We start from the raw sequence: 22,730 nt of genomic DNA, 5'->3' as shown, positions 1-22,730 counted from the left end.
TTCTTAAAAGAGCATCTTGTACCAGCCTTTTTTAATTACTGTTTTGGATAGATATGAGGAACATCAGCTGCCAGAGTGCTCAGTTCTCCCAAGCTCTCAGCTTGTCCGTTTTAAAAACTGGCCTTTGCTTTCTTCCAGCACAGGACCTTATTCACCATCCTGAAACTTAATCAAAACTGTGTTTAGCTGAGAAGAGCTCCTAGATGCAACTTTTTGGAACTCAGCTTTGGGAACCTGTTTCATTTCAAGGCACGGGGCATATATGTTGTTAACAGAAACAATTTGACTGAAAACAGTTGAACCATGACTGAAGTCACACCAGACAGACATACAGAGAACGGCAAGCTGATCCTTCAGGCAGACAAGATCAAAGATAAGAGGCAGTATTTTGTTGGGAGCAAGTGTTTATGTTAATTTATCATTTTAAACAATCCCCAATAAGTTTATGGCTGGCTTTATAGCATTGCCAACAAATCTGTTAACTGATCTCTTCTCCATCTCCTCATGCCCAGAACAGGTAACTGTCTAATTCTGTATTATCCTTCCTAAAGACATATTCAATAATTTTTATAGTTAGGCGATATGCTCTGTCAGCATTTATAAACACTGAAATCCATCACGGAGGATTTTTGCTCCCCTTGTGTATTACCTAACCACCTTGTACTACTGGAAGTTTATTTTATTCCTGTTTGTCACACTGGTTCAATTTTTATGACACTTGCAAAATGGTGACACTAACCCCCCACCTTCCTGGTATCCTCACCTCATATTATTAATTTAATGCCCTGCAGATGGCTCCAATTAATCACAAACAAACCCACTGCTCCCCCCCCAGCTCCCTCACTTCCGAGTTTCAGGCAGTTCCATTTGTAAATATTCTCTTCCCAAAGAAATTTACTTCCCCATGTGAAAAGCTTTAACTGCATTCAGTTATCTACAACTAGGGATTCATCCTTGGCATTACTTCTTCCTGTCATGGGGAAAAGTATCTCCTATACATTCTTCCTCATCTTGTCCTGTAAGCATTTTCAAACAAACATTTTCTAACAGTGTGAGTGAGCTGCCCAAACCTTTACATGTAGAATTTGTATTTTAAAATCTCAGCACATAAGAGGTGCTCAGAATCTTCAAGATTTGGGATTCTCTCTTCTCAAAATAATCACAATTTAAGCTATTTGAGTTTAAAAAAATAAACAAAAAACAAACTAGCTCAGATCAGGCACTGAGTTTGAGAAGAATGACTCATTAAAGGTCAAGTGTTTACTCGATGACAAAGAGCTTTTAAGAGTGTCCACAGAAATATCTGTGTTCTCTAATAAAAGGCTGCAATTTAGCAACTTACTGATTGCACTGCATAGTTCAGCCAGAAAGGTGGACCCAAAAAGACTGAAAGTAGCCAAGTTTAAGTCTTATCTATATTTTTTTTAATCATCCATGAAACACAAACATACAGTTCTAAAACATGCTGGGAAAGTTTTATCACATGCTTAATCCAGAAAACATGTATGGCCCAAGGATAAAACACAGTCTGTACCACCACCTCTAAAACCTACTTATGCATACGGTAGTTTTAAAAATGTTGTGATGAAATAGAAGGTGCCAGCCCTACAATATTGAAACTGCTAAAGCTAGTAATTTCAAATAGAACAACTGAGGATTAGCTTTGCATTACAAACCAAATCTGTCCTTGGTTACAAAAGAAAAAGAACAAGCTTCCGTGACACAATTCACCTTTGTGAGACTTAGCTTCAGCTTTTGCATTGCGTGGCTCGTCCTCAAGGTAGATACCGTCCGGGACTGAAGATGTACTGTCTATAGAGTATATTAAATTCAGCAGCTAATACAGCATCCATGAGTCAACAAAACTAATTTGAGAGCTGTCTACTTATGCAGCTGAAACAAAGGCACTGTGTAATACGGGGTTAAGTTTCCTACTGGAAAGATCAACAATGGTAAGAAAGGAGAAATGCTGATATGGATTAGTCCTATCAAACCCTTTCTAACAGATGCTTTCCCCCAGAATTTGCAGGGAATGGATTCCCGTGCAAGTCTCTAGACAGACAGAAGTACAGTCTGTCACGCAGACAAAAATCCAGAGCCGCATGTTCCTATCTCCAGACAAAACATCCAGGCTCAAATGGGCAAGACTCCCTGAAGTGACAGAGGCCAAGGGCCCACAGGCAAACCCTGAGTAACAGCTAAGGACTCATCACAAGGGGAGAAAAAACCACAACAAAACAAAAAACCCAAACTGCATTGAGACATTGCACTTTAACTGCTCTCCCCACCACCTCTACCACTCAAGTTCCAGCTAAACTGGTACTGCAGCTGAAGCTCACACATTCTGCCCACCCCCTCACCCAGTTATTCAGGTTTTCTTTCCTTACTTAGAAAAACATTGCATGGAAAAAGCACAATGGAGGGGACAGCAAAGTGCATCATCACTGCGTCAAGCTGCAATGCCAAGGGATGTTATGGATTAATGCACACTGGTCTGTACAAGCATCACCCAAAAAAAGGTAAAATCAAGGAAAAAGAGCCAAAAATACAGTTTCAGAAAAAAACCCCGTTAACTGCATGTACAACTTAACTGTGAAGGCACATAGCCACAGTGACACATGCTTTTCCTCCAGAAATGCCAAGCTTCCTATCTGAAGTACAATATTCTTGCAGTACAATGCATTTGAGCAGCAGAAACCCAGCTGCTGTCGCAGGATGCCCGCCACTAACAGAAAGAACGGGAGGCCTGGCAATAGGTCTGTGCTGCAAACAGAATACCTCTACGACATGTTTTACATTGAGAAGCAACAACCCCTCACCAGGATTCCACTGGCCCCGGTGTAACAGGGATTTAATTTTCTTATTAGAAAATACATTTCCAAATAAATTAAGTTTTAGCATAAAATTCTGTATGTGTCAATATAAATACAATGGGTGTTACATCATCCTGCCTTTATTCAGGATAAAGACTAGTTTCATTTTTGGCTTCTTAGACTTTGTGATCAGAAAGGGTAGTTTTCTAGTCAAATTCCAATTGTCAAAAAACAGAAGTGCTGCATAATTTGTTCAGGAATGTACAGAAAATGCATTTTAATCCACATCCACATCTAGTCCATAGAGAGCGATGTCTTCTCAGTGCTGAGTCCATTTAATGCTTTTGAGGTCAATTCCATCCTGCACCATTTCCCAGAGGGGGCTGTAAAGAAAGGAAAAAAGTGAGGGCGATTTAAAATGCACAGGACAACATCAACAATAAGCAGAAAATTTCATCAACTACACAAGGAATTAAGAGATACCTATCTACCTGTCTTCCCCTTCTGGAGGTCAGTGAGCTTCAGACAATCAGTCCTCAACTACATCCTCAGCCCAAAATACAAGAGGTGAGAGGGCAGGTGCTCCACCTCATTTCCCCCTTGAGGCAGAAAGTACTTGTGTCTCTCGGAGATGTCCAGATGAATCAGGAGTCTTTCAGTTTCACCCAGTTAAAACAACTTATCAATACATAAACTCAGCAATACCAGCTCTTGCTTAGAAACTTCTAGGTACTGCCCTACGTGCTTGCCCTAACTCATATTCTTTCCCAGGCAAAGGCAGGATCTGGGAGAAGGTTTGTTATCATTTTTTTTTCCTTAAAAATTTGTCACTACTATTAAGATTTGGCCCATGATCTACTGTGGCAACACTACAGAGACACCACCAGTTTTTTGAAGCAAACAATTATTTTAAACTAAATTCAACTCTTCAAATGATTATCATACTGAGAAATCTATGTTCAACAAGATGGCTCACCTCATTTCCCTCAGCCTCTTAACGTGCTGTATGCACTTCTGCACAGTATAATCTACTTCTTCCTCTGTAGTGAAACGACCAATGCCAAACCTAAACCAAAAGGAAACCATTAAGGACTAAAGTAACGGGCGTATGGAGGAGCGGAACAAATCCACCGCCTACTTTTAGCAGAAAATAAAAATATTTGGAAGTGTTAGGGAAGACCACTCCACGCACCTTATAGATGAGTGAGCCAAGTCTTCATCTGTTCCGATTGCCCGCAAAACATAGGACGGCTCCAGAGAAGCTGACGTGCAAGCACTGGGGAAAGGGAAGGCAAGCAAAGTTCAAACTTTAGTTCATGTGCAGATGCTACACTCAAGCAACACTTCACTAATCCCCTCCAACAAAGAACAGGTCACTTCCAGACGTTTAATAATACTATGACTCTTCACAACAACCTGTATCAGCTTCCCCAGCCTCTTAGAAACCACCAATGAATACAAGCAAGAAGCGTGGTATTTCTGCTGCTGAAGAAAAAGGGTGGAAGGGGTGGGCATCAGAGGGGAGTGAGGGTAGTAAGTTACGAGCATGAGGTAAGAAGAGAGAACGCAGATAATACAGTAAGGATAAACACAATGCCCAACAGATGCAGCGGGAATGCAGACTAAGAGGTAGCTGAAGTGAAGACCATGAAAAAAGACAAAGGAGCCAAGACAGAACTAGCCAGAGAATGCAACATACCAACAGGATCATTAAAAAAGAAAAAAAAAACTTAATAAGCTGCTGTTTGACAGCAGAACAAATAAATGAAAAAAAGTGCACAGAGGAATCCAGAGCAAGATGATCTAGTTATAGTTGTCAGTAGAGACAACTTCTATCCTGAAGCAGTAGGCGAAACTGGTTACGTGTCATTACTCAACTTTTTGCAGGTAGCAACATGCAGCACAAACAGGTGCGCAAAGCAGAGCCTCAGAAGAGCTTTTTCAAATTACAGAAGCACTTGGCTTCAGAGACAGTCATGTGGAGACTTGTTCTTCCTCTTCATAGTGCCAACACATTTCTAATTAAGATACGCTGACCGTTTCATTCTCAAAGGTAAGGAGGGCACCTTTACACTCCATTAACTTCATCATAAGCATCAAGTTTGTCTTAGTAACAGAAACATTCCTCATCACTTCTGCAGAGTCAACAGAGCTCCATAAAAGTATATTCAATTTTGTTTCTGCTTTTGCATTAACATAGGTACTATGACCTAATTTAATCTACATATTTGTCCAGCCTCGTTAGGTTCTAGTGATGATCAGCCACTTGTGTGAAATCCTGCTGAAGTACAGAAGCTGCTCAAATGCTGGTAACCGACAGTTACAAGTCAAGGCTACACAGATCACAGGCAACCAGTCTGCAAGGCTGGCAGCTAGGAATTTCTAGGTTGGTTTTTCTGGTTTTTGTTTGGGTTTTTTGGTTGTGGGTTTTTTTGTTTGTTTTTTTTTTTTCTTTCAGGATGAGTAGATTTGACCTTCATTTGAAATCTGCCACTACAGAGAAACACCATCTTAGAATGCAATCAACGCCAGGCTGACTCATTACCCGAATACACAAACACGGGGCACAGACGAGACCACTCCTTAGTTTGTACCTCCATTAGCAGATGTTATTTTCTCTCCAAAATACATTGCTGTCCTTCCCACACATTCCACCTACCTTCCTGAAGACAGAGCCACATCTTTCAGAGCCATCAGAAGACTCTCCCCTTCCACATATGCAAAAGACAAATTGATGCATCCTACATACAAATAAATGAAATAGGAAAAAAAACCTCCCATCAGCTGAAATCTAGGGCAAATCCTACCCCACATGGCAGTACTTGCACAATGCATAGCTACAGTGCATTATTCAGTCATGGCCATTAACACTGAGGAGCCAGATGGTTCTAATGGGCTCATTTTGGTAACGTTACCTGGATAGCGTTGCTCTCTATCTCCATTCATGACCACATCAGGAACTTCATTCATTATTTTTGTAACCAGTCGTTCTGCCAGTTGTGAGATTCGCTTATGGTCATACTAGCAAAGAAACCAGAAAAGAGACCAAAATAGTAAACAGTGTACACTTTGACTTCACTCAAACTGCTTTGTGTCATCAGCCATGAGCAGACTGAAGTAGCTGGGTTTGGTTAGACTAGGTAAAGAACACATCTGAAAGTTAAAAAAGAAACTGTCAAACTTTGCCTACTCTAGAGACTGTTTTAAGAGAATCACAGTTTGGTCGTAGCTAGCTCAGCCTTCAAAAATACACCAAACCATTCAGAAAGATCTATATATATAAGCTGCCAAAGTAGCTTTCATAAAAGCACCTAGTTCTTTTTGTTTAAAGAAAAGTTAGGTAATGCATAAGATGACATGTTTTGTGACACAAGAAAGGGCATCTATTATGGTAAGTGCCCCTTATTTCCCAAAAAGCTCTCACAAATTACCATGAACTCAGTGTTCACACAACGTACCTACGCAATGAAGACTGCCTACACGTGCTGTCTTGTTCTAGACTAAAAAAATAAGGTCACCTTCTCTAAAAAAGCAGAAAGGTATGGTATCAGCTCCAATGCACAGAAACAGCCAGATGCACACATGCAATTCATGCTTGTTTACATGCTTGAAAAAGCTTTAGAAGAAAAAAAAGCTATCTCAAATATTACTTGGTTTAGAAATGCCAAAACTCTGCCAGGCAAGGAGGAGAATCCAGATCTGAGGCTCATGCAGAATTCAGGCTCTTCAGCCTGTAACAAGGCTTCTCCAACCCTCCAGCTCAGACGGTGGATCTCTGCCTGTCTCCCAGGAAGAAGCTTGGCCCTACTTGTACAGGTATCTGGCTTACACATCCCACTGGCACTACATGAAAGTTCCAGCTATAAGGAACACATTGGTGCCCACAACAGATCTAGCAGCACACAGAGGCTGAGACACCAGACCTGCCAAATAAACTTTACTGTCCAAGCCAGGAAAAAAAATATTCTTAGTTGCAAAGCTGCAGTAAACTTTAATTTATATACATTGAATAGGTACGATAATGGACTAGCAAGTCTTATTTTTTAAATGTACATTACATAAACGTGATTTATTCCATTTCAGAGATGCTGCTAATCAGAGTCACAGAATGGCAGGGGTTGGAAGGGCCCTCTGCAGATCATCCCGTCCCACCCCCTGCTTGAGCAGGCTCACCCAGAGCAGGGGCACAGGGCCGCGTCCAGGCGGGGGGTGAATGTCTCCAGGGAAGGGGCCCCACAGCCTCTCTGGGCAGCCTGTGCCCCTGCTCTGGCACCCGCACAGGGAAGGGGTTTGTCCTCATATTTAAGTGGAACTTCCTGTGCTCCAACTTGTGCCCGTGGCCCCTTGGCCTGGCGTTGGGCACCACTGAAAAGAGCCTAGTCCCATCATCCTGACATCCACCCTTTAGATATTTATAAGTATTTATAAAATCCCCCCTCAGTCTTCTCCTCTCCAGGCTGAACAAACCCAGGTCTCTCAGCCTTTCCTCACAAGGGAGATGCTCCAGTCCCCTGGTCACCTTGGCAGCTCTCTGCTGGATTTGCTCGAGCAGTTCCCTGTCCTTCTTAAACTGGGGGGCTCAAAACTGGACACAGCACTGCAGATGTGGCCTCACTAGGGCAGAGCAGAGACCACACATAATACTGTGTGCAGAATGAGGAGATGAGTACAAGCACTTAAAGCTGTATTTCACTAAAACTCTGACTGTAAACCTGTTGTAGAAAACCATGATTCAAACCACTTCAAGAAAAAGGAACTTAAGAAAGCTGAAAATCAACTTCCAATTACCCCAAAACATCACTGAAGATCTCAGAGTATTTACTTTGTGTTACAACATCAGAATCAAATTTAATTTGGGCACATGGACACAAGATCTAAGGAATCTAAGACCTAACTGGCCCTGTTACATTATTTCTGGAATCCAGGAGAAGTATCTTTTCTCACATACCTCCATCTCTTGCTGTGCCACTTCACACGCCGCCCCCAGGCCCACTGCTAAAGGGGTGGGCACAGTCCCAGACCGCAGTCCTCTCTCCTGGCCCCCCCCACTTTGCAGGGGTTCCAGCCTGACACGTGGGCGACGACGAACATAGATAGCGCCAACCCCTTGAAAACAAGGAAAGCTGTTTGAGTGTACACCCACAGTTCTGAAATTATGAAATGGGACTCCCAAAGTTAGGAAACATTCCTTATTTCCACAGCACATACGTGTTTGGACATCTCCTCCTTGGAGAAAAATGTACTGAGCTCATATGGAAGCACAGTATTTTCTAGGAAATGGTCTTTGTTCCTACTGTTCACGTCCTCTTCACTCAGGCTGCCAGAGCTTCAGTCACGGGAGAAGCTCAGTTTCTCCCTGTGTGCTTCAGCTACCTAAGGACTCAGTACTTCCCTTACTTCTCACAAGTCCTGTGCACAGCTGGATTTCATCCTTTTGCACTGCAGATATTTCATTCACTGATGTTCCCTTACTGGCTTCCAACTGAAAGTTCTAGAAGAACTCCTTTTCCTGGATTACCAGGCCAGCACCAGTCCCAGGAGTCCTCTCCCTTTCTTCTCATTAGGGAGACTCATCAGTGGCATCAGTTTCCAATGGGCAGATTAGATGAGCCAGTTTTGACAACCAGCCAATTTCACACTCTAGTCTCCTCACCTAGAAACTTGATTTCCATGTCTTCATGTGCCTTAGCATACCTAAGGAGTGACTGTCACCACAGGAAGAATGGTTGCCACTTCTGGCCATAATGTTTTGAAAATTTATGTCTGTCACCTGCCCAAAGTTATTGGTTGAAAACTTAGTCCTCGTCCAGAGATATGTCTTCATCTCTCAGAAGAGTTCATACAGAAAAAGACGACACATTGAAAAAAATAACAACTTTACCTTTTGTTTCTGAACAGCACATAGCATAAAGCAAACCTGATTTGTCTTTCTACATCCAGTGTTACAAACTAAATGGACTGCAACAGTTATAATATCCGAACTTCTGCTATTTGGAAGTCAACTAGAAAATCCATAGCTGGGTTTTAAACCCCATTCTTCAAAGATGCACAAATGGGGTTGGGGGGGAGAAGCCACTGGAAGTAGAAGACAACCAAAATCACTAAGAATTTAAACCTTCCAGTTACCTTTTGATCTCCTCATTGCAAGTTACACTTGGGTCTAAACTTTGCCCTATAACCCCGTGATTTCATTTCAACCATTTCAGCATCAGTGCTGCTTCACACCAAGCAGATGACTCCGGAAAAGCCACTTCTCCTAATGCTGCCACCATTGTAATATAGTGTTTTTCCTTTGGTGAAGCCACCTCACAACTCATCAGCACTGAAGATCCACTTACCACAGCTCTAAGTCTGGCAGCAGTGCCTGAACTACTCCAAAGTCAGCCCAATACCAGTCTCACAACAGTTTTCTACAGTTTACATAACAGTCAGTATCACAGACAGGTTTGACTTCATACCTTGGGTAGTTACCTTAAGGTAGGCGTGGAAACAACAATTCTCTAGAAAAGCACTTCAGTAAGTACCTTTGGGCCCATAAATTTTATGGCCGCTGATGCTCATTAGATCAATTTTCATGGCGTTGACATCCACAGGAATTTTACCAACCGCTTGTGCAGCATCTGTGTGGAAGAAAACCTTATGCGCGCGGCAGATCTCACCTGCAATAAAACCACAAAAGCAAAAAAGCCCCACATTATGTCATCCAATCGTTATGATTCCAATGATTCCAACAATGAATCTAAAGCATCAGTTTATAGCAGGGACCAGTTCTGAGGTGACAAAGGAAGAAACAGGTGCTATCATGTTTCTTTGACAGTAAGGTGTCCAAAGCTGTGCAGGAGCTATTCTAGCTGATGCCTAGATGGGCACGGGTTTAGGCAGATCAGCAGACAAGACTACAGTGTTTTTCTTCAGTTGAGAAGTTGAAAAGCCTTCTGCTGTTAAGAAGTGAGATTGTCTCCAAACCTGCACCTACAAAGTTTAAGTACAAATGGCTGCATTAGACATCCAAGTTTCCCCGCAGGGATGACTCCACAGCTGGACAAAATTAATATTTTTTTTTCATTATTTTTCTTCTCAACACCAGTCTAGCACAAGCCAGCCTTACTTTCAAGTTTATACTTATGTATTTTTATGCCATGTCCTCTATTTCCAAGTTTTGCAATACTCAGGTTCAGAAATGTTCTCAGAATTGGCACTGGTTCTCACACAGGCTGATTACTCCCACCTGAAGTCACTCAAGCCTGTAATCAATGTCTTTGCAGCCAGAGCTAAAATACAGTAAGGAATAAAACAATGTAACATTCACGGGCAGCGAACTTAAATAATATTTATTTTTGTCATCAAAAAACTCCACATCTTCCATGCAATCCGCACCTAGTAGAGCTGCACCCCAGACCTCTCCTCTGCACAACAGGCTCAGCATTATCTTCCACAGAAGAAGCTGTCCTGCAAGAACTTCACCGCCCATGCTAACATCAGGCCATAGGCCTCAGCCTAACAGGGCCTTACGCCAACGGCACGAGGCCTCAGCCCCAGCCTATTAGACCTGTTTCAAAGGTGTTACAAGAACTTACTGTGGGAACCAGAGCCTGGTACCAGGTATCTCTGGCATTTAAGTGTGGGACAACAGTAATGGCCGTGCCAGCATAAACACAGGAGGAAAATACAGTCCTCACACCTATAAGCAAATCACTGATGCTCAATTACCTGTCAATGAACAAATATAGCCTGAAGAGCCTTAGGGAAAATGCTGCTTTTGAGCATAATAAAGAAAAAAAAAAACCAAATGCAGCAGCTAAGCAAGAGGTAAATCAGCTGCACAACAGGGTAAGATGCCTGCCCCAGCCTGGGGAAAAAAAAAACTCCAAAATCATGCGCTATAAACTCCAGGGCAGAGGCAAAGCCTAAAAACTCCAACATCTCATGAAAGGACATCTTAAATATGAAGGGGGCAGGAGGGGTGTTTTGTCACTGTCATGTGAAACGTCATCAAGGAAACACTGCAGAATCCAGGGACCTGCCTGTGCGGGCCACCCGCCCACCCTGTCTGCTCCAATGACCTTAGTTCTCCAGCTGCCCTTTCACCCACTTTGCCACACTGCTTTGAGGTCCCTGTCCCTCCACCAGCCTGCTCAGAGCCTGGTACACCCTCTCCCTTCCTCCTGTTCAGAAACCTGGCTCTTCAGCAGTCTTTTGACCTCCAAACCAATGGTTCATGACTGTATATGGCAATATTGGAAGGGAAGGGGTGTCTAAGTGTGGTGCTCACCATCCCCTCCCACCCCGAATTCTGCATATTTCTCCTAAACACTAGAAGTGCTCATTAAACCGTTAGAGTATGTAAACTCAATTTAGCCAATTATGCTGTGCAATTTTTCCATCCATCGCACAGTTCAGAACGAAACTAGAAACACAGCAGCTGATCTGTACTACAAGGCTAAAACTGCTGCAATACTCACTGTAAAAGTACTGAATTTCATTTGGGACAGCATTATTACTTATTCCTTAACTATACTACACCTAACCTTTTGCATCATAGCACTTGGCTATGAAAATATTAAATAAAACGAAGCGGAAGATACATCAGCTCGGCTCTGGAAGCCATGGCGTACTCACCAATGTCATGAATTGGCTGCTTTACTCCTATTTCATTATTCACAGTCATTACAGAAACCAAACTTGTATCTGGCTGGAATGCAGCCTCCAACTCCTGGTGAAATATTCAAACAGACAGAAGTTGTGACTAACAGCAGAAGAAAGATTCCTGTGCACAACTTCAATTTCCCCTAACTCGCACATTACTGAGGAACCCCTGGGGTTCTGACTAACAGTCCTGGTGAGAGCCCTGATCCACGTGAACATGAAATCCCTGTAGGAAGAGGAATGTGATCAATTGTATTTCTGCGTATCCTAACCCTGGTATCCACCGCGCCACCCAACTTGATTAAAACAAGTCAGAGGAGGCTTTTGCTGTGTCTCATACCTTCCCCTGAACTATTTTCTTTAATGAATTAACCACCCACAAAATAGCTAAAGCCCCACCTAGACGAAGTGAGGCTGCTATAAAGGAACTGCAAAATATACAAGAAAGCATCATACAAAGGAGTCTGCCAGCAAAGTTCTCAGAGAGCGTAACTAACACTTCTGTGCCTGCAGGCTTGATCCCTCTACCCATACACACATACGTCTCTCCCAGTCAGATGACAGGGCTAGAAATAAAACTGATGCTGTCCTGTATTACAGGACACAAGCAATGAAATAAGTGTACACAACTTCTAACTCCCCGGACTGCGGCCAGTACACCCAGAAGGGTCAGTTCACTGACAGCAATCAGAAAGGAGTACTGTCACTGCTGCACCTGATGCCTTGAGTAGCTAAGGTCACACCACTGTACAAAAGCCAGCTCCGCTCTAGTCATGTCCTGGGCTCTCTACAGGGCATGCAAAAGCTCCACCTACGTGGGCATGAATGACTGCAGGTGATCAGTGCAATGAGAGGGGGATGTTTCGGTTGAGAAAGTGCAGAGTGCCAGACAGAACAGAAAATCCTTCTCCAACCATGACTGAGATACGACTGTGGCTCTCACTCTACCTTGCAATATCTATCATCCTTTCCTCTTTATCATCAAGAGGACACAAGGTCCTTTTGAGCACCAATTTTAAGCAAAAAGGTCCTATTTTCACTTTCTTTCAGTCGGTAAACAACTTACCTTCAAATCTATGAGCCCATTTTTTTTAACAGGTAGATATGTGACCCGAAAACCTTCTGTCTCCAAGGAACGGCAAGAATCCAACACACACTTGTGCTCTGTTTGCGTAGTAATGATATGCTTTTTTCTGGATTTATAGAACCTTGCAACACCCTGTCGGGCACAATCCATTAACAAGAAAATTGCCATTAGACCACTGAAGAAAGCAAGCTTTACACAAAATGATCGGAAACAAGAAATTACTATTTAGATATAATTAATTTGGGTCTCCCCTGTTTTCCCCAAAGTCATTAAACTAAAAGGTACTGACATGTAAATCACAGTACGGATTTCCACCAGCACTCATTTTTCAAAGCATTTCACTTTTTGAAAAGCCTGTGAAAACATTAACTGATGTAACTTCCAGTCACAATTAACAAAAATACTTTTTAAAAAACATTTGCAATGGAGTCATATAGAATGAGAATTCTGAACAACCACATACTAAAGGCTAAAACGCTACCTAGTCCTAGCCAAAAAAAAGTTTGTAGTCAGCATCTCCACTGTATTTCACAATAAATATTTTAGTTATGTAAGTAGAAGGATTGTACTTGGTGCATGTAGGATAAACGCTGAATATTGTACTCTGTCCTCAAAACCATATCCTGGGCACCAAAACATCCCAGCACTTCCTCCATGCGTGTAGCAGAATACCAAAAGGGGTAAATCCAGGGATGCAAACATTTGCTAACTAGGCCAACATATTAACTCTTGTTAATTAGCAAAGTGTGAAAGACGCATAGAGTTCTTAAGAGCATAATTTTAACATAATAAATAACTATCAGTATAAACCTTTTACCTTAATTGCCATATTATTTGATTCTGTTGCACCACTGGTAAATATAATTTCCCTTGAATCAGCTCCTATTAAGTCTGCAACTTGCTGTTTAAAAAGAAATACAAATTTGATTTGTTGAGATAAAATGCAATGAATTCACCATAGCAAAACACATGCAAAATGTTGTCCCGATACCCCCTTGAGCATCGACAGGATTACAGCTAGTATCTAACAACGTTACGCACAGGTACAAGAGTCTCGATATCTGCATTAATACCGAATACGTAAGGAAGCTGTAGTCATTAGCAGTAGCAGTATTAAGCATTACCTTTTACATTTTTTTATGACAGGCTAATGAGACAAAAACCCAGTACATATTGCTTAAAAAAAAAATTACAAAGACCCATACCTAAGATTAGGAGAATAATAAAATGTGAAGTTAGCCCAATTACTGCAGCACCATGCTTGTGACCTCAGGAAACCAAAAATCCTGGGGTACCTTCGCCTGAAGAATTGGTTTCTGCCCTGTCTACACGAAGGGCTCGAGGGAGGATCGGGGTCACTATAGGCCCATCAGCCTTACTTCAATCCCCGGGAAAGTTATGGAACGAATCCTCCTGGGGGCCATCACAAGTCAATTGAAGCACGTGATTGGGAAAAGCCAACGTGGCTTCACTAAAGGCAGATCGTGCTTGACAAACCTGGTGGCCTTCTATGACAAAGTGACTTGCCTGGTTGACATGGGGCGGGCAGTGGACATTCTCTACCTGGACTTCTCCAAGGCCTTTGATACGGTCCCCCAGTCTCCTCCTGGAGAAATTGATGCGTTACGGCCTAGACAAGCGGTCTGTGCAGTGGGTGGGGAACTGGGTGACAGGCTGCACCCAACGGGTGGTGGTAAATAGCTCTTTCTCAAACTGGCAACCTGTCACTAGTGGAGTCCCCCAGGGATCGATAGTGGGCCCAATGGTATTCAACATCTTTATAAGTGATCTGGACAACGGCATCCAGTGTAGCCTGATGAAGTTTGCAGATGACACCAAGTTGAGCGGGGAAGTAGACGCTCCAGAAGGGACAGCTGCTCTGCAGGGAGATCTGGAGAGGTTGGAAGAGTGGGCCAGCAAGAACCTTATGAAGTTCAACAAGGACAAGTGTAAGGTCACACACCTGGGAAAACATAATCCAGGACTGCAGCACAGACTGGGATGCACCTGGCTGGAGGGCAGCTCTGTGGAAAGGGACCTGGGGGTCCTGGTGGACAGAAAGCTCAACATGAGCAAACAGTGGCTGCTGCGGCCAAGAAGGCCAACAGGGTGCTGGGTTGCATCAAAAAGGGCATCGCCAGCAGAGAGAAAGAAGTCATCATCCCGCTCTACTCAGCGCTTGTCAGGCCACACCTGGAGCGCTGTGTCCAGTTCTGGTCCCCTCTGTACAAAAAGGACGTGGACAGGCTGGAAGGGGTCCAGAGAAGGGCCACCAGGATGATCAGAGGACTGGGAAGCTGCCATACAAGGACAGGCTGGGAGAGCTGGGTTTGTTCAGCCTTGAGAAAAGGAGGCTTGGAGGGGATCTCATCACCACGTACCAGTACTTAAGGGGTAGCTACAAAGAAGATGGAGACTCCCTTTTACACGGAGTCCCATGGAAAGGAGAAGGGGGATGGACACAAGTTGCTCTTGGGGAGATTCCGATTGGACACCAGAGGGAAATTTTTCACAGTGACGACAGCCACCACTGGCATAATCTCCCCAGGGAAGGGGTTGACTCGGCCACGTTGGAAACCTTCAAGAGTCGGCTGGACAGGGTGCTGGGCCATCTTCTCTAGACTGGGCTCTTCCTAGAAAGGTTGGACTAGATGATCCCTGAGGTCCCTTCCAACCTGGGATTCTGTGATTTCAATTGCTTCAACCTCACTATTTTTTCTTTCGATAAATCTGCTGAAGTATAGCTAAGCAAAGGGGAAGCTGCTAAATCCAGTGCACAGAGAACTGACTAACTACGACACTTTCAGGGTTGCTTTTGATTTTCTGTTGACACTGAATCTCCTCGCCAGCAGGAAAACCGCTGTGACTGTGGAGAGCCAAAGACTCACCCGTCTTGCCTTCTCCATGGCGGCCTCGCTCTCCCAGCCATAGGCGTGAGTCCTGGAGTGGGGGTTGCCGTAGTAGGCTGTCAGGTACGGGAGCATGCTGTCCAGGACCCGGGGATCCTGCAGGACACAAACCACTCAGCCTTTGCCATGGGGAAGAAAAGGAAAAGCATCTCTGTCCCCTCTACACCCCCGTCTCTCTGCCCCAGTATCTGCAGTACTGCTGCTGCAGCGCCTAGGTTTAGCTCAGGCCAGATCTCAAAAACTTGAGATTATCACAGGTTATGCCCAACCCAGCTTCCAGCAAATTCACGCATCCAGCAATTATGTTCTGTGCCCTCGCACTTAGCCTCAACCTGCACCTAGACGACCACAGAAGAATGGTATTTTCTGAGCAGAAGAAATACAAGGTCTTGAAAAGTCAGTAAAAATTACACAGGTTAAGCGTTTCGGTTAAGTGAATTTCTGGCCGCCCCTCAAAGCCACACCAGAGGTTCCGGGGGAGGCTCTCAGGCGGCACCGCCACCCCCGCGGCTCGCGGGGCACAGAGACCCTCCGGGGGAGCCCCGGCCCGCCCCGCGCCCCAAGGCACGGCGCCGCGACACCGCGGCCGCCCGGGGGCACACGCGGGGGCTCCGGAAGGGCAGCAGACACGGAGCCGTTCATCCATTCCTCCTCTTCCCCCCGTGGTTCCCACTCTCGGGGAGAACCGCGGGTCGGGGCCGAGGGGCGAACGGCAGGAGCGGAGCGGGCCCGGCCCTTACCAGCGGCGTGGTAGCCTGGACGTCCATGTAGAGCGGCCGCAGGGCCCAGCCTCCATCGCCGCTTCGCCCTGAGGGAGGGAGGGAGCGGGGGGGTGGGGGTGGAACGGACGAGCCGCCGTCAGGCCCCGCGGGAGCGGCAGGACCGCGCTCCGCCGGCCGGGCCCCGACGCCTCGAGCCCCGCCGCCGCCCCCTCCGCGGCCTTACCCGGTGGCGGTGGCGGTGGCGGTCGCTGTCCCGGCGGGGCCGCCGAGAGCCGCCGGGGGGCGGGGACCACCCGCGGAGCCGCCAGGAACCGCCAGAGCAGCATGGCGATGGCGGCGGCGGCGCGGCGCGGCGCGGGGCGGGGCGGGGCGGGGCGGCTGCCCACCCCTTCTGCCGCGTCACAGCGCGCGCCGGAAGCGGAGGCCGGAGCGGGCGGCGGCGGAGGGCGCGGCGCCGACGCGGGGAGCGAGGTGCGGTAGGGCCGGGCCGGGCCGGGCCACGCCGCGGCGGCGGGGCCAGGCAGGGGCAGGCCGCGAGGCCCCCGGTGCGCGGGTGCGAGGCCTTGCGGCGGGGAGGCGGGGGACGCCCGTCCCGGGCTCGGGCTCGGGCTCCCGGAGGGCGGCTGCGCGGCCCAGCTCCACCGCCTGCGCAGGCGGGGGCTGCCCGGGAGGAGCGGCTCAGCGGCGGGGCCGTGCCGGGCGCGGCTTGTCGGGAGCTGAAGGGCACAGAGAGGCGCCAAAACGGCCCTTGGAGCCTTCGCCGAGGGCGAAGCGCGGCCGCCATCAAGGCTCTGGCGTTCCCTCCCCACCTTTTCCTACTTCACAGGCGAGCAAACAAGTCCGAAAGCCTGCGGAGCCTCCAGCGCTACGCTTAGAGGGGCTCTGAAGTGCGCGGGGCTGCTCCCCAGCCCAGCTTGGTTATGGAAGGGTGTCAGACAAAGCAGTAAGTCCATGTGGGGTTTTGTGCTCTTTTCTAGATGCCTGTGACCGTGGGCCCGTATGGGCAATCACAGCCCAGCTGCTTTGACAGAGTAAAGATGGGCTTCATGATGGGCTTTGCAGTGGGCATGGCAGCGGGGGCGCTGTTCGGCACGTTTTCCTGTCTCAGGTATGCTGAGGAAATGGTTTCCTGGGCTGGTCATAACAGAGCAATAGCCAGAGAGAAATGCTCTGGGCCTGGGAAGGGAGGTGTGGGTCTGGTCCCATGTTGTCACATAGGTGAAATTTTGCCAGTGGCTCTGAATTAGCCGCAGTTCAAGAGCCTGCTGTCAGCCCCGGCCTCAAGTGGGAAAGTCTGGTGGTGGCGGGGCATTGCCTCTGTGTCAGCTGCCTACGAGGAGGTCGCGGTTTCGCAGACCTTTTCCTGCCGCTCGCGAGGGAGGCTATGTTGGGCAGCTGAGGCTCTGGAAGATCAGCTCCAGGAGAAGCTGGATGAATTGTCTGTGCAGATACAGGTTCAGCCCTCTCCTCACTCGAAAGCTTCCTGAAGTGCTCTGTAAGCTCTCAGGTATCTGCATCATGGTTGCTTTGTGTGTCACATACCCCTGCACAACAGCAAGTACCATACAGACTCCAAGCCTCAATTGCAAGAGTGCAGGCAGAGCTCTGGCTGGCACTGGCACAGTCCCATTGTGTATCAGAGAGGGATAATATTCCACCTTCCCCTGGTGCTCCCTGGCATGGAAACAAACAATGCTCCCTCCTCCAAATGCGCTGCTCACTGACTGGTTCTGGCATACATCATCCATGAAAAGGAATTACTAAAATAAGTGCTTTTGTATTTTGCAGAACTCTTTGTGCTTGAGGCTTTTTAATCCATGATTAAATGTGGCCAATGATTTGGTACTAAGCCTAAATGGAGGAAAAGTCTAATCTGATTGAGTTTAAAAAGTTTTCTCTCTGCTGGCTTTGGCTGAGATCCAGAAGAGTATTTGTAAATGGTACGATGCTAGCAGAGAATACAGATTTAGGGTATTTGGAAGAAGTGGTGACCGTGGTTCTGTTGTACTTGAACGACACGGCTACATTACTTCTGCTCTACCATTTCTGAGGGAAAATCTCCATGTTTTAAAAATCAAGTGCATGAGATTTCTTAGTGCAGTGCTTAAAAGCCAAATATTACAAGAGCTTCCTGAGAAGGAACAATTATTTCTGTTTCTGTCTGACCTCAGGTAAATGGGAACTGGAGGACAGAAATGCTTCTGACACTTTGAGGCCTTCCAGGTTTCTCTCATATTGAAAATACAGTGTCAGTGGTGGATAGGGAGTCAGTCACAAAGTGGTTTTAAGTTGGTGGTATTAAAAGTACTGCAACTGCAGCCAGACAAGATGGTAGTACAACAGCTCAGACTCTTTATTCTCTGGCAAGTCGAATACTTGGACAGCACAATGGTTTTTTTCCCCCAAATTAAGGGTGTTGGGGGCACTAGGAGGTGAAGCTGTTCCTGCTTATGGCGCAGCAGGAGGGTAAAGCATCAGCCGGTGCCACTGCAGGGATGAATACGCATGGGCCATTGGTGAGGGTCACTCAAGTGACCTGAAGAACAGCTCACTGTGTGTTTGCAATAGCTCAGGCATGGGGCACTGCACCCCCCCTCCCTGTGGAGACAGGCACTATCATCTTAAACTTAGACTGAAGAGGAGGTGTTTGATTTGGGTGCTCAGGCGACCGTTAGCTGGTTGTATTGGATGTTTTCTGCTGCGTGTCTGGTACTTGTCAGGCTTCAGCTTCTATATAATTCCTGTGTTTTTCTTTGTCTCAGGATTGGCATGAGAGGACGAGAGCTGATGGGTGGAGTTGGCAAAACGATGATGCAAAGTGGTGGGACGTTTGGGACATTCATGGCTATTGGTATGGGAATCCGCTGCTAACCTGGAGCTTGGGTTTTAACCCAGCATGCCCCGTACCGCCATTCCTCCTCTGTACCATAATAAAATCTTCAGATACCTAGAAGTGAGAGCTCTTCCTGAAATGGTGAAGCACCATCCTTGCTGTGCTGATTGTAAGCATGCTTTTTACCAAACTTCCACTTTCTTCCTGTCTCTTGCTCCTGTGACAATGGGGATTAATAATACTTTGTACTATATTAACATTCCTATTTCACAGGTGTAAGTACAGGGCACGCACTTTTCCCTTTGATACTCGGGCAGCTCGTGTTCCGCATGTGTTGACGGGAAACTGCTCCACTGCATTCACACATTCCCTAGTGTGGGAGAGTTACTTTCTGGCTAATTCACATCAACTATCAAATTTCTCTCCTCTTCCAAAAATGGGTGGGTTGAAGCTGGCCCCATTTCTGAGTTCCTGGTAACATGGTAACAAAGGCCCTCATAGAGTGCAAGGGACCCCAGAAGGACCTGGGCAAGTCCTCCTGCAAGTGAGGGCAAACCACAGCAGCTTGGGCACCTTCTTCCACCCGGCCTGAGTGCGCAGGCACAGGAAGCAGGCAGGAGCAGCACAGAACAACTACAGGGGGAGCCGCGCTACTAGAGCTGGAAATGGTTGAATTGCTGGAAAATGGAAAAGGGCTCCTGTGACATGGTGGCTGAAGGTATTTTGTGATGAATCACAAGGATGACTTCAACACCAGACATGGAGATGACTGTGCTGAAGGTCAGCTCTAAGACAAGGATTCTGGATTTTAGAAGGGCAAACTTCAGTGCACTCAGGGCTCAGTTGGGAGGGATTCCATGGGAGGCTTCCCTGGAAGACAAAGGAGCCAGTGAGTGCTGGCAGTTCTTCAAGAACTCTCTATTGGAAGCACAAAGCCAATTTATCCTCTACAAAGGAAAGGGAAGTCAGCGGAGCAAGAGGCCCCCTTGGCTCAACCATGACCTCCTGGGTCTACTCAAATCCAAAAGGGCAGCACACCAGAGATGGAGAAGTGGAGGATTATCCGCCAAGACCTACAGCGGCATTGCCAGAGGGTGCAGAGATGCAGTTAGAAAAGCAAAAGCCCAGCTCGAATTGAAACTGGCTGTAGATGTCAAAAATAACAAGAAAGGATTCTTCAGGTACGCCAACCATAAGCAGAAGAAGAAGGAAAACACAGGCCCACTGTTAAACAGAAAAGGAGAGTCTGTCACCAGCGATGCTGAAAAGGCAGAGGTCCTCAACACCTTCTTCACCTCGGTCTTTACCAGCACTGTCGGGTCCCAGGCTTTGGGCATGAAATTGCCGATTGATCCAAACACCGACCCACCATCAGTGAAGGAAGAGTTAGTACAGGAATTACTACAGGAGCTTGACCCCCACAAATCTATGGGCCCTGACGCCATCCACCGAGGGTGTTGAGAGAGCTGGCTGACGTCATCGCAAGGCCACTCTCCATGATCTTCGAGAAGTCGTGGGGAACGGGGGATGTCCCAGAGGACTGGAGGAAGGCAAATGTTACCCCTGTCTACAAGAAAGGCTCGAGGGAGGATCCGGGTCACTATAGGCCCATCAGCCTTACTTCAATCCCTGGGAAAGTTATGGAACGAATCCTCCTGGGGGCCATCACAAGTCAAATGAAGCACGTGATTGGGAAAAGCCAACGTGGCTTCACTAAAGGCAGATCGTGCTTGACAAACCTGGTGGCCTTCTATGACAAAGTGACTTGCCTGGTTGACATGGGGCGGGCAGTGGACATTCTCTACCTGGACTTCTCCAAGGCCATTGATACAGTCCCCCAGTCTCCTCCTGGAGAAATTGATGTGTTACGGCCTAGACAAGCGGTCTGTGCAGTGGGTGGGGACCTGGCTGACAGGCTGCACCCAACGGGTGGTGGTAAATAGCTCTTTCTCAAACTGGCAACCTGTCACTAGTGGAGTGCCCAGGGATTGATAGTGGGCCCAATGGTATTCAACATCTTTATAAGTGATCTGGACAACGGCATCAAGTGTTAGCATGGAGAGGACAAGGGGGATGGACACAAGTTGTTCTTGGTGAGATACCAACAGGACACCAGAGGGAGATTTTTCACAGTGAGGACAGTCACCGTTGGAATAATCTCCCCAGGGAAGGGGTTGGCTCGGACACGTTGGAAACCTTCAAGAGTCGTCTGGACAGGGTGCTGGGCCACCTTGTCTAGACTGGGCTCTTCCCAGAAAGGTTGGACTAGATGATCCCTGAGGTCCCTTCCAACCTGGCATTCTGGGATGTAACCTCCCTGCCAGACCTTGAGCAATGCCTTTCCTAAAGCTCTCCCCTCAGGACTAGCTCCACCGCTGGTTACTGTATTACCAGGACAGACACAGCTCATCCATCCTGCTGCCTGCACAGCTCCAGCAGATACAGCCTCACACCTGTGGTGGGTGAGGTGTGCTCTGCTGTACAGCCCCTCCAAAGTAGGGGAGGGCACAGGCAGTGGTTGCAGCTGCCTCCAGTGACAGGAATGTGCAGTGAGTGTTTTCATTCCCTCAGCAAGAGAAGGGAGCTTTACCCCTTCAGGGGGCTACAGAAACAGTGCTCTGCCCGTAGAGTCTTTGCCTACAACCTTAACATGCCTACAAGTTGCTCAGTGCCTCCCAGGGAAAACAGGTTACCCCCACCATTCACCAGCACTGCCTAGAGCTGAACTGCAAAATGATTAGCTCAGTATGCAACCTCCTGTTATTTGCCTTTTGAAACAAGGTTTATCTTTGTTCCACCTGTAGTTCTGTTTAAGGATAGGTAGGACAGGTTAGCAGCAGCAGAGCCTGAACAAGCACCTACACAGCCTTTACTGAGAAGTGCTGTTTCCTGTTTTTAAGGGAGACTCACAGATCTGCCACTAAAAGCTTGCGCTCTCTCTCATGCACCTCAGTAACCTCTGAGAGGGAAACTGCCACCACCAAGTGGAACCACCCAGCTTCTCTGGAACAGCTCATTTTACTCCAGCTAGTACCAGTGGATTAATAGTGGCAACTAAACTAAGGCCAAGCAAAGCTTGAGGGCAGCTTTACTTGGCTTTCCTCAGCTGTGGGACATATGCCTAGGATGCCCTCCTGTGTTTGGTGCTGTATCACCCCCAGCTGCCCCATCCTGCTTCCTCCAGCAGCTCGCTCCTAGTGCTGCAGCTCAGCCCCAGCTATGCACACCCTGCACAGCAGCACCTGCGGCTTCCACGCACAGCACTGGCAGCACCCCTGTCCAGCCCACTCTCACCCGCCTGGGTGGAACGCACTCCCTCTGTCAAACACAGCCTCTGTTAGCCAGGGGTTGCAAATGACAGGGAGGTGGGAAAGGGCTACCAAGAGGGCATGCCACTTGGGCGGGCTTCCCAACAGAAACCAAAATAAAAGCCAACAGAAATTACTCCTGCATCCCCACAGTTCATAACTGTGTGTGAAGGGTGGGGGCAGAGGTGGGCAGGGGGAAGTTCTCTCTGGCATGAGAAGGGGCAGGAGCTGCCCAGGCAGTGAGAAAACCCACAGGCCGTAACAACTCCGCTGCAGAACACCAAGGGTCCACAACAGCAGGAACCAGCTCCCACATTTTCTCCCGTAGACACTGTATTCCAAACATCCACTCTTTCAAAGGACCCACCTCCAGTCTCCAGCGCACACTGCTTAAGCCACATCAGGAGAGCAG

General features: G+C 47.1%; 2 protein-coding genes across 2 annotated transcripts; one reads left to right on the top strand and one right to left on the bottom strand.

Moving 5' to 3' along the window:
• Positions 1-1,401: 1,401 nt before the first annotated feature.
• On the bottom strand, positions 1,402-16,551 carry NFS1 (NFS1 cysteine desulfurase). The gene is made up of 13 exons (XM_064465106.1): positions 16,401-16,551; positions 16,196-16,263; positions 15,435-15,551; positions 13,364-13,447; positions 12,526-12,678; positions 11,433-11,526; positions 9,338-9,472; positions 7,762-7,919; positions 5,729-5,834; positions 5,473-5,554; positions 4,006-4,089; positions 3,790-3,879; positions 1,402-3,196 (listed from the first exon to the last, which is right to left on the bottom strand). The coding sequence occupies exons 1-13, from the start codon at positions 16,501-16,503 to the stop codon at positions 3,133-3,135; spliced, it is 1,338 nt and encodes a 445-aa protein (XP_064321176.1). The 5' UTR covers positions 16,504-16,551; the 3' UTR covers positions 1,402-3,132.
• On the top strand, positions 16,504-19,130 carry ROMO1 (reactive oxygen species modulator 1). Its single transcript, XM_064465107.1, has 3 exons — positions 16,504-16,648; positions 17,155-17,285; positions 18,940-19,130. Exons 1-3 carry the CDS (start codon positions 16,508-16,510, stop codon positions 19,046-19,048), a joined length of 381 nt encoding a protein of 126 aa, XP_064321177.1. The 5' UTR covers positions 16,504-16,507; the 3' UTR covers positions 19,049-19,130.
• Positions 19,131-22,730: the final 3,600 nt, after the last annotated feature.

This window comes from Phalacrocorax carbo, chromosome 14 (assembly GCF_963921805.1).
Source record: "Phalacrocorax carbo chromosome 14, bPhaCar2.1, whole genome shotgun sequence".
Lineage (NCBI taxonomy): Eukaryota > Metazoa > Chordata > Aves > Suliformes > Phalacrocoracidae > Phalacrocorax > Phalacrocorax carbo.
The sequence above is the reverse complement of the archived record's forward strand: the minus strand, read 5'-3'. Positions and strand labels throughout refer to the sequence as shown.

Bases quoted from the DNA above. Each gene is read 5' to 3' on its own strand.
- ROMO1 (XM_064465107.1), top strand. From the start codon at position 16,508: ATGGCGGCGGCGGCGCGGCGCGGCGCGGGGCGGGGCGGGGCGGGGCGG. The intron at 16,649-17,154 runs GTGCGGTAGGGC...GCTCTTTTCTAG, and splicing joins GCGCCGACGCGGGGAGCGAG to ATGCCTGTGACCGTGGGCCC. The intron at 17,286-18,939 runs GTATGCTGAGGA...TCTTTGTCTCAG, and splicing joins GGCACGTTTTCCTGTCTCAG to GATTGGCATGAGAGGACGAG.
- NFS1 (XM_064465106.1), bottom strand. From the start codon at position 16,503: ATGCTGCTCTGGCGGTTCCTGGCGGCTCCGCGGGTGGTCCCCGCCCCC. The intron at 13,448-15,434 runs GTGAGTCTTTGG...CTTTTTAAACAG, and splicing joins CCATGGAGAAGGCAAGACGG to CAAGTTGCAGACTTAATAGG. The intron at 12,679-13,363 runs GTAAAAGGTTTA...TGTGCCCGACAG, and splicing joins CAAATAATATGGCAATTAAG to GGTGTTGCAAGGTTCTATAA.